Here is a 12,767-nt window from a genome sequence, read left to right as displayed (position 1 = left end):
ATAAAAAAACTAAATAGGGGCAAAAGGTTAACAGCAGGTCTGTGTGTTAATTACAGTACATCGGTCAGGACACGCAAACCTTCCTTTCTTCTGAAAGGTGGAGGCAGCAGCATCGTTACATGGAGATGAACCCAGAGAAATGTGCTGATGAAGTGTGTGTGCAGCAGGACAGGTGGAGGAGCCGGTGCAGTCTCTTGCATTTCACTTAAAATATTCCTCACACAGATAAGAGTAATGCATCTTTTGAATCTGTAAAAGGTCACCATAACATTATGCTTTTGTAAAATAAAGAAAGCAAAAAGGATGTGCTTTCTGCCGTCTTGGCCTCTGTGAACTTGAACGCGTCAAAAAAAGATAAATAAATAAAAAATGGCCTAGCCATCATTTCAGAAGGGAGAGGGACAGAAATGTAATATATATATATATAATGTTTTTTATATCTCTTCTGCTCACCAAGCCTGCGTTTATTTCATCCACAATACTATGTACAGCTGTTTTCTCTGTGAATATGTGTTAAACTGTAATGTATCTCTGTGATCTGCAGCTGTATTTTCAGCATCATTACTGCAGTCTTCCGTGTCACATGATCTTCAGAAATATTCTGATTTACTGCTCAACAAACATTTTTAATTATTATTATTATTTAAAACAGTTGAGTTTTTTTCAGGATTGTTTGAAGAATAGAAAGATCCAAAGATCAGCGTTTATCTGAAATAAAAAGCTCATTATACTCTATACCATTCAAAAGCTCGGAGTCAGTATTATTATTATTGTATTTTATTTATTTTGGAAAAGAAATTATAGAAATTAATACTTTTATTTAGCAAGGATGGTTTAAATTGATCAAAAGTGATGATAAATACATGTATAATGTTACAAAAGATTTCTATTTCAGATAAATGCTGTTCTTCTGAACTTTCTATTCATCAAAAATTATACTCTGCTGTCTTCAACATCATAATAATAAATGGGTTTTTAGTTTTTTTAGCAGCAAATCAGAATATTAGCATGATTTCTGAAAGATCGTGTGACTGGAGTAATTTATATTTTAAATAGTGAAAATATTTCAGAATTGTACTGTTTTGTTAGGCCTACTTTAGATCAAATAAATCCAGGCTTTCTGAGCAGAAGAGACTTTACTTTTGACTGGGCAACTTACAGTTTTTCTCTTATTTCTAGCTTTTAATTGGCTTAGAAATGAGATACACTGCTGGACAATAACCAGTAATAATGATTGGTTTATGTACTTCAAACACTTTTTATGTCCCATGAGGCAGAATAGTTTTATACTGTAATGAATGCTATGTCAATTAGCACTGCATTGATCATATACTTTATTTATTACCTGGAGATGACTAGAAAAAACAAATAAACCATATATCGTTGCAATCGCACATCCAAATTCGTCGTTTTTTCTGTTTTCATCCATTTCATATATTAGGAATTTCATGGGGCACCTTTCTGTGCGAGAGCGCCCTCCTCGAGTATTTATTTATTCTGCATGTAATGAGCGTTTAGCGCTCCGTGATGCTCATCAAGCCTTATTCTGGGTCCGAATAAAACATCAGGTCATGCAGCAGACTATCCTGTCTCTTTGAATTGAAATCTATATTTATTCACACCGGCTCTTGAAAACCTTTATGCCAACACACTTGGGGGACGTGATATTAAAGTGTGTGTGTGGGGGGGGGGGCACGTCCCCCGTGTAATCTACGCCCCTGATTCTACTGATGCTACCTCTAGTAGCTTAATTGGATTTACAGCCATACGTGTTTGAGCGTGCAAGTTTGATTATGTGATGCGCGTCAGCGCTGCAGTGAGTTGAAAACCTCCTCGTCGTCAAGGTCATAGATATACGGTCAAGGTGAGCGCGGCTCACGGCAAACACCACGAGAGCGCGAGCTCCGGTGCGCTTTGAAAGAAGAGAAAGCGGTACAGCTCGTGTTTCTAGATGTGAACGCTCCATGGTGTTAAATTGTATGTATTCTGCCACATATTGATGTCTCTGGACTAAGAACTAGAATCTGTATATCTAACAGCACAGACATTCAAAAACACAATCTCTTGACCTCTCAACAGTTCTTATAGTGTTAGGGGCTGAACACAGAATAGGTGAAAAACTGCTTAACGGTTTGACTCCACAATCCAGTACTACATAGTTCAGAGTCTTTGTAATGGGTTTCAACGATATATTTGTAACATTTGTAATGTGCTTAGAAACAATTCTCAGAATTCTCTTTACACAGACTTTAGATGAAGAAATTCACATGGAAAACGATGAATGATTTTCAGATGATGTAATGCGTATGAAACATGCATGTCCTCTGAGGAAATGACGAGTCACTGCAGCCAAATCACTTCTCAATGAATTATCATGATGTTAAGGCAGTCTTCTTGCTGTTTTTTCAGAATCATTTCTTCTGTGGTGTGCTGTGGCAAGCTTTATGCGTGTGCTTGAGCGCTGATAGGCTATAGGCAATTAAAGGCTCATTATTATGAATTATATGTTTTTTAATATAAATGTGTGATTAGTTGACTAATCACTTAAAATGAAAGGCTTCTAGTCGATCAGAAATCTCTTTAGTTGAGGGCAGCCCTAGTAAACACATCTGACAGTACAGCACTGAGCTTTTCCTTTAACAGCAGTAACATCTGTAAGAACTGAACACATCTAAGTATTGTTCTTCCATAGTATTGTACAGCTGTAGATGATGGTGACCATGAGCAAACCAAGCATGCTCCTCAATACCATGATAAATAAAAAGTGTCAGTGCTGGTTCGTTAAACTGGTTTAATAAACTGGTTTAGACTAAATCTCTACCAAACATGCAATAAAACAGCATGTGAAATGTGATCATTTAGTGTCAGTCTGGAGCACTGGAGCAAGTCCAAAACACACATTGAGGTTCAGCATACTGGCAAAACCACGCTTGAGTAAACGAAGAAGTGTTTGGGTGAACTGTCCCTTTAAGATGACTAGACCGCTTATAATAGAAGTGAGCACAGCAGAAGCTGGGGGCTGTGTTGTGTGTCTCTGACCTGTGCTGGAGGATTGCTAGTGTCCAGCAGACTCTCACTCACCCACAGCTGGTCGTCCTGACCCGCAGGACTCTTCTTCACAAAAGCACCGTAATACGTGGCTATGTTCCTGTGATGGGAGTGAGTCTTCAGCATGTTGATCTCCAGCTTGATCTCATCCTCCTCGTCCTGCAGAAGACAGGTCATCAGATCATGTATAGAGACTCAACCTGAGCCGTGAGCGTTCATCTGAGAGGAACTGAGCACTGTTGCCAAATCATATTCAGGGAATGTTGCTAAAGGAAGGACAATTTGTTGCTAAAAGTTGCTAAATGACATGATTACGAATATGACTTCAAACGTTCATTTAGATTTGTCATTTATGCTCTTTTGAACAATTACATTTTATGTTTTCTTATGAACTAGTAAACCTACTCATTCTGAACAATGATATTTTTAAGCAGTGCATTGGTTAGTATGCTACACTTTAAGAAAAGTCTGTAAAACAGGACACAATTTACTGTGTTCATTTGAGATTTTTAACAGTTTTTTTAACCTAAATTTAAAATAGCGTACTGTATTTTGTGTTTTCAGGTTACAATTATGTCCTGGTAGGAAATTACCATGCATCTTTTCCATTTTTATACATATGTTTTAACTGATCAACAAGTGCAGGTACAAACTAACAAGGTGTTATCATATATATATCTGTCCCTGGAGCACAAAAGCAGTCATGAGTAACACAGGTATATCTGTAGCAATAGCCAACAATACATTGTATGGATCAAAATTATACATTTCTCTTTTATGACAAAAATCATTAGGATATTAAGATCATGTTCCATGAAGATATTTAGTAAATTTCCTACCATAAATATATCAAAACTTCATTATTGATTAGTAATATGCATTGCTAAGAACTTCATTTGAACAACTTTAAAGGAGATTTTCTCAATATTTAGATTTTTTTGCTCCCTCAGATTCCAGATTTTCTAATAGTTGTATCTCAGCCAAATATTGTCCTATCCTAACAAACCATACATCAATGGAAAGATTATTTATTCAACAAATGAAGCTGGTTTTATGGTCCAAGGTCACAAATGATAGATTATTATTGAACAATTGCAACTAGCAACTTAATTGATGTGATATGTGTACTGCTAGACACCTTTGATTTCCTCTTCTTGTGTAATTTACAGGGAACATATGTGCCTTTTTATCATTTGCGTCACAAGTTGGCAAATACATTTTAGAAATAACTACTTTTGTAGCTAGGTGCTTTTTGAAGAAAACGTTGCCAAATCTAACAGCATTACTAAGTTGGCAGCACTGGAAGTGAAGGCCAGGGAAAGGAAATGTGTCATCTCCTCAAACTCACTTATTCTTCTGACAAAGACTGAACAAAGTTCTTTTAACAGTCATCTAATTAATCAACACAAATCTGAGTTGCATATGTGCATTTAATTGCACACAAGGCAGTTTATTAATGATGTAATTGTTTCTGCTCCAGTTATTAATATATAAATATTATATATAAATATAATGATTTAAGCTGTGGCTGTAAACTAAAACAAAATAAAAATTGGATTCATTCAAGTGAAACAAAAAAGATTTATTATTGCTGAATCAACAAAAATAGAGTCATTTATAGCACAAAAACTAATTTATTGGTTAACCTGAGTAGAAATATCTCTTTAAAGTAACAATTGCTTGTTTCATGGCAGATGCATTCAAACAGATTCAGTAGAAATATAATGAATATGTAACAGTGCATATAAAACGCTCCTTCCTAGAGTCATGTTTTCTAGCTGAATAACCCGTTTGTGTATTTAGAGGCGATGTGATTCACGATGAATCGCTGCTGTGTAGAAATCCTTCACAGGTTTGAGAGACACACGTCTCATTTCTGAGCTAGTCAAGTGCATCAAACCCTTGCTCTTTCAGTCAGATCAGCCACTTTCTCACTGATAACAGTTCAGCTGATGAATATCATGGTTTAGCTCAAAGATCATAATTGTGATTATTAATCACGGTTGTTGTCATTCATCAGAATTATTGCATACGCAATCCCAAATCAAGATAACATCAACTCACTCTTTATTTGACCTCATCTAGTTCCCGGAGGTATTATATTCATCATATAAAGGCACAAACAAATAATGAAAGAATGAAGAACAATAAAGACACTTCTTTCAAAAGCTAAATCAGTGACATTCCTAATATTAACTCTTCTGTCTTCTGTTAAAACAACAACAGAAATACTTTATATGGCGGCGTGAAGGCATTTATTCAGGATTAATAACCAGCGGACAATATCACAAACGATTACGCTTAATTAATCAAAGGATGCAGAAATTGTGATTAGATTAAAACAGAATGAAATGAGCAGTAATTTGATTGCTCTGTGTGTATTGTCTTTGGGTGAAGAGCGTTATTATCCAGCAGTGTTAAGAGTGAATGATGTTCAGATGAAGCTCATACCTCTGTCACGTCCATGACCTTGATGGCTGCCAGCTGTCCTGTCTTCACATGCCGACCCTGTCACACACACACACACACACACACACACACACACTGATGAGGACTTCACTGTCTCTGAATGAATCAGGAGTTTCAGTTCTGATGGATCTGTGAATGCTGGTGATTGTGTGACGCTCATGAACTTCAGAGCAGCATCTCAGCACAGATCTTCACCAAAACTACAAATGACTTCACTCTATAGTACTGTATTGAAATATAGATCTATCGCACAACAGAATGTAGTTCTAAAAGTAATGATGTTAAAACTAGTCAAATAAACATGTGTTTTTAAGGAATATCAAACAATATCAAAGACTTTTTTGTTCATGTTTCACAGTAAGCTTCTGTTGTGAATTACTTTGTTTACCAAAATAATTAAAGGAATTGTTCACATTTCATTTGAATACTACATTTTGAAAGATTGATTAAATTCTTAAAATTGCATGGATTCATTTGATTACCAACGCTTGTGATAATAAAATTATCATCACAAATAAAAAAAAACACAGAATCCAGAAAACAACACAGGATTTCTGAATAAATAAAACATGTCTTAGGGCATATTATTGTTAAAAGTTTCATAAATTATTAAATTGTTAACATTTTGACTGTTTAGTTGAAGTTAAATTAAGCTATTAAAATGGATTACAGAAATATGTAAGTGGAAAATGGCAAGTTTGGGGGGAATGAAGCAGATTTCATAAGGCCCTAGATGTGCTTGTGTGTTCTCTGGGAAACAGCCATTCTTTAGGCAGTGCTATGAGAAGTGACACATGAAGCCAGGGAGGACCAGCATGCCTCAGTGTGCTGAGATATGACACCTAATGATGGGTCATCATCAAACACACACAGTCCAGCGGTGCATCAGTGTGTTTCCAGCAAGATCCGCATCTGATCCACATACACTACCAGTCACACGTAAGGTGAACAGTAAGATTCTTCATATTTTATTTTTAAAGAGGTCATATGATGCGATTTCAAGTGTTCCTTTCTCTTTGAAGTGTTACCAGCTGTTCATGCATAGATAAGATCCCTGAAGTTGCAAAGACTGAAGTCTCAAACCCAAAGAGATATTCTTTATAAAAGTTAAGAGTCGTCCACGGCCTCCTAAAACAGCTCATTCAAACACCCCACACGTCTACGTCACGGTGTGGGGAGATTTGCAAAACACCACCCAAACGTACACACAATGAAAGAAGGTGGAGCTATTATTCTGGCTGTAGTGTTGTTGCTGCCGCCGGTGCCATGTCCTGGAGACGCTTTGTTTGGGCTTCCAAGAGGACACAACTAGAAATCAGTGGTTAAGTTATATTTACAACACTGTTCCAGAACAGTTCAACACAGATACTGGAGTGTGTGCAGCGCAGACTATTTCCTGAAGCTGGAAGAGTAGCCTACAATGCTGGCTGCACACAGACTGTTTCTATAAAGCGGGGCAATTCCAACATCACAAGGACAGTCTGGTGCTTCTGACGCACAGCCTGTAAGTACGTTTTGTTAATTTGCCACCGACGATTCAAACATGAGTTTTGAGCAGTGTAGAGTAGTGCTTGCTGTTTCTCCGATCACAAATGCAGACATGGTAATGTTTACGCAGCGCGATGCAACGCGACACATAAAAAGACAGTATAAGTCATTATAATCAGTAATTATGTCCCCACTGGATGCAACAAATGCCTCGTCTATAATGGGTTTTATTGTTTTAGTCTCATCGCACCGAGACACGGCATCACAATACGGTGAGGGGTGGAACATTTCCGTCTCACGCTTGAGGTATTCGGCCAATAGCTGGCCAATCAGAGCATGCCTCGCTTCTCAGAACGATGAGCTTTGTAGAAATCAACGTGTTTCAGAAAGGCAGAGCATAGAGGAGCAACAATAATGTACAGTATGTGGAAAATAATGTGTTTTTTAAACCTTAAACCGCATAAACACATTGCATTACACCAAATAATGTTCTTTTTAGCAACGTCAGATGACCCCTTCTCTTCTGCTCACCAAGCCTGCATTTATTTGATCCAAAATACAGCAAAAGTAGTAATGTATTTTGAAATATTTTTACTATTTAAAATAACTGTGTTCTATTTGAATATATTTTAAAATTGAATTTATTTCAGTTTCAGATTTCAAAGCTATAGTTTAGCATCATTACTCCAGTCACACGATCCTTCAGAAATCATTCTAATATTCTGATTTATATAATAATTATTATTATTATTATCATCATTATGTCGAAAACAGCTGAGAATTTTTTTCAGGTTTCTTTGATGAATAGAAAGTTCAGAAGAACAGCATTTATCTGAAATATAATTTTTTTGTAACATTATAAATGTCTTTATCATCACTTTTGATCAATTTAAAGCATCCTTGCTAAATAAAAGTATAAATTCCTATAATCCACCCCCCCCCCACCACCCCAAAAAAACTAATTGACATTGACTCCAAGCTTTTGAATGGTGTAGTGTATAATGTTACAAAAGCGTTTTATTTCAGATAAATGCTGATCTTTGGATCTTTCTATTCAACAAAGAATCCTGAAAAACACTTACCGTTTTTAATATTGTTAATAATATTAATAAATGTTTGTTGAGCAGTAAATCAGTATATTATTATGATTTCTGAAGATCATGTGACACTGAAGACTGCAGTAATGATGCTGGAAATTGATTCAGATTAGATCACAGAAATACATTACAGTTTAACAGATGTTCACTTAGAAAACAGATATTTTAAACAGTAAAAATATTACACAATATAACAGCTTTTGCTGTACTTTGGATCAAATAAATGCAGGCTTGGTGAGCAGAAGGGACTTCTTTAAAAACATGAAAAATGTTCCTGTTCAGAGAGGTGTTTTCTGATGCTGTGGTCTCAGACGGCATTGAAGCGCTGGTCTCTAGACTACATAGGAAGGAAAGACGGGCAGTGCTTCCTGCTGGAGGACAGATCACTCATCTATTCTTTCTCCTCGTTCTCTCATAACACGAGGCCGCACTGACTCACACAGCAATGAACTGCATTACAACACCAGCGCTGAGACGGCTGAGGAGAGAAGGGGAGTATAAAAGTGTCTGATGATGTTGAAATCTGTACGAGAGGAAGACTGCTCCAGAGCCACGGATGCAGAGCATGCTTTATATTAACCAGACGCCATGCCACAGGAGTCCAGACACAAGAATGAGACGAGACTCACACACCTCACAGCTTCAGACTCACTGCAACGCATGCTTATTCTTCTTCCATGTTTGTTGTTTAATATCCGCGAGCGCTGCTTCTGTCTGCTTAGTATTACTGTTTCATATTTTAATTATCATTAAAATTGTATTTGATTACCGTGATTTGAAAAACTGAGGATAAACAAATTATATCCAGAGTAGTTACTAAACAGAGTAGTTAAAACACAAAGGTGGAAAACTGTGAAGTTTTAAAAGAGCGCTGAGGGAATTATATAAACGAATATAAGAATGAGTTAATTATATGAATGTACCTCTGCAGAGTCTGACTGTCTTCAGTAAAGATTCGAAGGCAGTTTGTTTTCACCTTCGCTCCATGTAATACCTAATAAAGTAGTGTTCTTTACGAGAACCAGCTGTAATTGTGCTGCTCCATCAGCGCCACCTGCTGTCAGAGACTGGATTTACAGACTCTCATTCAGTCTGTGTGCAGCTTCTGTCTGGACTAAACATGCCCTGCTGTAATTTATGACCGGTTGATGAAACACAAGCTTATCTGAATAGTTTAAATGTGTTGAATCCACATAAGCGATCTAGAATTATTTATGGAGCGGATAAAATACATATAATCATTTATTAATCCGTTATCATTTTGACTTAACCCCTTTCTTTATTTAAAGGCTGAAATGTGAGGTTTACCTTTTTATGAAACCTGTTCAAAGCTTTATTTGAGCATTTTGCACATGCTATTAGATAAACTGTTGTCATTTAAAAATCCAGACATCATTAATTGGTAATGTTACTGTTTTAGTGTTTATGCAAACAAAAATAATCATTTTATTTGTTGATTTTAAATATCTAACTTTTTGAACATTTCTGGCACATTTTAACAATACCATGATATTGATAAGAGTGATATTTTTGGTCACTATAATTGTGATAGGAAATTTCCATACTGTTCCATCTCTAATGGAAGAGAAAGCGTGCATCATCATGTTAGCTTGAGTGTTTGTGGGAACGGTTCAGCTCTACACTCCTTTAACACAGATTGATCTGAATGATCACACTAGCTGTTACCGCTCAAACTGAAGTCAGACGTTTCACAACTTTGCATCAATAAGAGTTATTTGCTTTGAATGAATCTGTATTTTAAAGTATTACAGACCAGAATGTGGCTTGACATTAAAAATGCAGAATACAAAACAGGAGCTGAAACTCTTTTTCCTTTCAAATGTAGTCAACACTATAATCTGTGTAGATATTGATAAATGGAGTGTGATCAGAAATTGTTCCATTTTTGCAATAGATCTTTGCCAAAATGATTTTGCTTAAGAAAGTAGTGTTTGTGGGAAGTTTCTGGTAGATGATGAACAGTTTCCCCATCATTCTTACAAAACATGGTTTCAGAAGAGCTCACGACCTCGCTTTACTCAGAAACAGCAGCACAGCGGTGTCTCAATCACTCTGCTCTGAAGCACAGCTGTGTCTTGAGTGAATAACTGTCTGTGCATTAGCCAACCTGGTCTCATGGCATAAACGTACCTGGGGGCACTGTTTAGCGGGACCGTTCTGATGTACCATACTTCACGTTTCGCCGTAGTTTCAAAAAGAAATGTCCACTGAGTGGCGCTAAAACACGGGTTCAATACGTAAACCCTGGCACATTTTTATTACATTGATATAGGTATGTACTACTGTGTTTTTATTACCTTGCTTCAGGTACGTATTGCGGTGGTTCAGAATCCAAATATCCGGGGACTGTCGCTAAAAATGAATGCTCTATCGTGTTGGAAATATGCCCTACACCAGACCCAACCCTAAACCTACCCAGCAGTGTTGACAAATGCAAAACTGATATAAAAACACATTTGCTCATGCAACCATGCTATTTGAACTTCCTTATATTATGCAGATCTGAACTGTTCTGTCGAACCGTAGTTAAACGGTTAATAAAGTAATAATACATTACTTAGCGGGGGCAGTCGTGGCCTAATGGATAGAGAGTTGGACTTGTAACCTGAAGGTCATGGGTTCGAGTCTCAGGTCCGGCAGGGATTGTAGGTGGGGGAGTGAATAACCAACACTCTCTCCACCCTCAATACCACGACTGAGGGGAGACCCCTGAGCAACCCTTGGATGGGTTAAATGCAGAGCACAAATTCTGAGTATGGGTCACACACCGCTTCCCTTTCCCTTTATTCACCACACTTACTTATTTTTTTCATTTTAAATTTGCACATATGTACACACATAGTTGTCTATATTATATTGTGTTTTTGCTGCGTTGTACATTGCCTATTTGGATATTTGTATATTATTCTTTTATTGTCTGTGTCCTGTCCTGTTGCTGTCTTTCTGTTGCACTGTGGAGCTTCTGTCACTAAAACCAATTCCTCGTATGTGTAAACATCCCTGGCCAATAAAGCTCATTCTGATTCTGAAACAGAATTCGAACCGGAGCTCCTCGCCTCTCAAGTACGTCTTCGTACTCCGTGAGCTACCGAACAAACCTACCATCTATGAAAACCAATAGATATGAATATGTGTGATGCTAACGTTCAAAAGCATCAGTTTTCAAATCTCCCAGCACATTAACAGGCACAAGCAGTGTAAACAGCCTGACAGACGTGATGCTGTCTATCATCACAATAATATACTGATAATCAGCAATATTAAACAAAAGAGAAAATCATTTACTTCTTCCTGCCTCTGTGGTAAATGATTCTGCATTGCTCAAGTCACATTGATTTCTAAAGCACTTTATCCAGTGGAGATTGTTTCAAAGCAGCTTCATAGAAATAAACAGGAAAATAAAAGATTAATTGATGCAAAATTAATCAAACATGAAACAAATCCCAATTCTGCTGTAAAGCAGCTCTAACGACACAATTAGGGCTGGGATGATAAATTGATGCATTGCGATTCTCTCTGGGATTGATTGGAAGCTTATATTTTAACAGTAGATGGCACTCTGCTCTAGTTTTAATCTGTAATAGTCTGTAATCTCACCTCGGCTCAGAATGCTTTGATGACGCCAGGTTAATGTAAACACAGCCCACTGTAGACTCACTCGTAATTCACTTCAAGCTTTTCGAACTTTATGAATGATTATTTTAGGTTGTGTAAGGATTTGGAAACAAGCAGAGTACGGCTGTTTCTGAAGCACCACCTGCTGTTCAAAACTAAGCTCAGAATCAATTCGACAGAGAGTCGCCATGCATTCAGAAAACCTCAGAATCGATGCAGAATCATTTCTTGATTCACGATGCATCGATATACTGTTGCAGCCCTAAACACAATATTGTCATTATTCAATTCAGTTTAAGTTTTGTTTTCATCAAATAGTGTCAGTGGCATGAAATGTTATGCTGTTACTGAATATTGAGTGTCTGGAGGAGCACTGCCACAGCCTCTGAACTGAGCTCCAGCAGGACACTGGTGTGCATGTGTCTGACCAAATGAGGGTGTCATGAGGCTAGAGGTCCTGTAAAGAGACCTGTGCTCACAGCTCGACTGGTATTTGCCAGAAAACACCAGGGTTGAGCTCAGGAGATTGACTCGGCCATTGCAGAATAATCCACTTTTTTACCTTCAAAAACTCATGGGCAGAGAGTATATCTCGACACACTTCAGAATTGATCCGGCAGCTTCTGTCTTCTGTCTCATCATCACTAAACAGCAGTAACCCAGAGCCACTGAAGACATGCAGCTCATGATCACACTGCTCCGTGTTTTTGAGATGATGCTGTGTGCTTTGATTATCAGCTGCTCCAAGCCTTCTCCACACTTTCTTCTTCCCGTAATTCTGGTACAGGTTGATCTTAAAGTGCTCTAGCTTTTTAGATGTTTTATGTCAAAGTCTAATCTGGGCTTGTTTGCAGCTTGTGGTGAAGCCTCTGTATTTGCTCTGGTGAAGTCTTCTCTTGATTGTAGACACGTCTGTCTCCTGGAGAGTGTTCTTCTCTTGGCTGGATGTTGTGCAAGGGTTTTTCTTCAGCGTGGAGAGGATTCTCCGATCATCCAGCACTGTTGTTCTCCGTGGACATCCACGTCTTT

The 12,767-nt window shown here is 37.5% G+C and overlaps 1 protein-coding gene across 6 annotated transcripts in view; it reads right to left on the bottom strand.

The window, feature by feature from the left end:
* Positions 1-12,767, bottom strand: part of LOC306853368 (mitogen-activated protein kinase kinase kinase kinase 4-like) — a 63,945-nt gene that overhangs the window by 43,450 nt on the left and 7,728 nt on the right. For all 6 annotated transcript variants that reach the window (XM_079390712.1, XM_079390714.1, XM_079390713.1 and 3 more), the window contains exons 3-4: positions 5,500-5,556; positions 3,082-3,207 (exon numbers count right to left, since the gene is read on the bottom strand). In XM_079390712.1, the coding sequence (XP_079246838.1) occupies positions 3,082-3,207; positions 5,500-5,556 (183 nt within the window). The remainder of the gene's footprint in view (positions 1-3,081; positions 3,208-5,499; positions 5,557-12,767) is intronic.

Source organism: Barbus barbus (genome assembly GCF_936440315.1).
Source record: "Barbus barbus genome assembly, chromosome: 33".
In the NCBI taxonomy this organism is placed as follows: Eukaryota; Metazoa; Chordata; class Actinopteri; order Cypriniformes; family Cyprinidae; genus Barbus; species Barbus barbus.
Note: the sequence above shows the minus strand (reverse complement) of the source record. Positions and strands in the feature narration are given on the sequence as shown.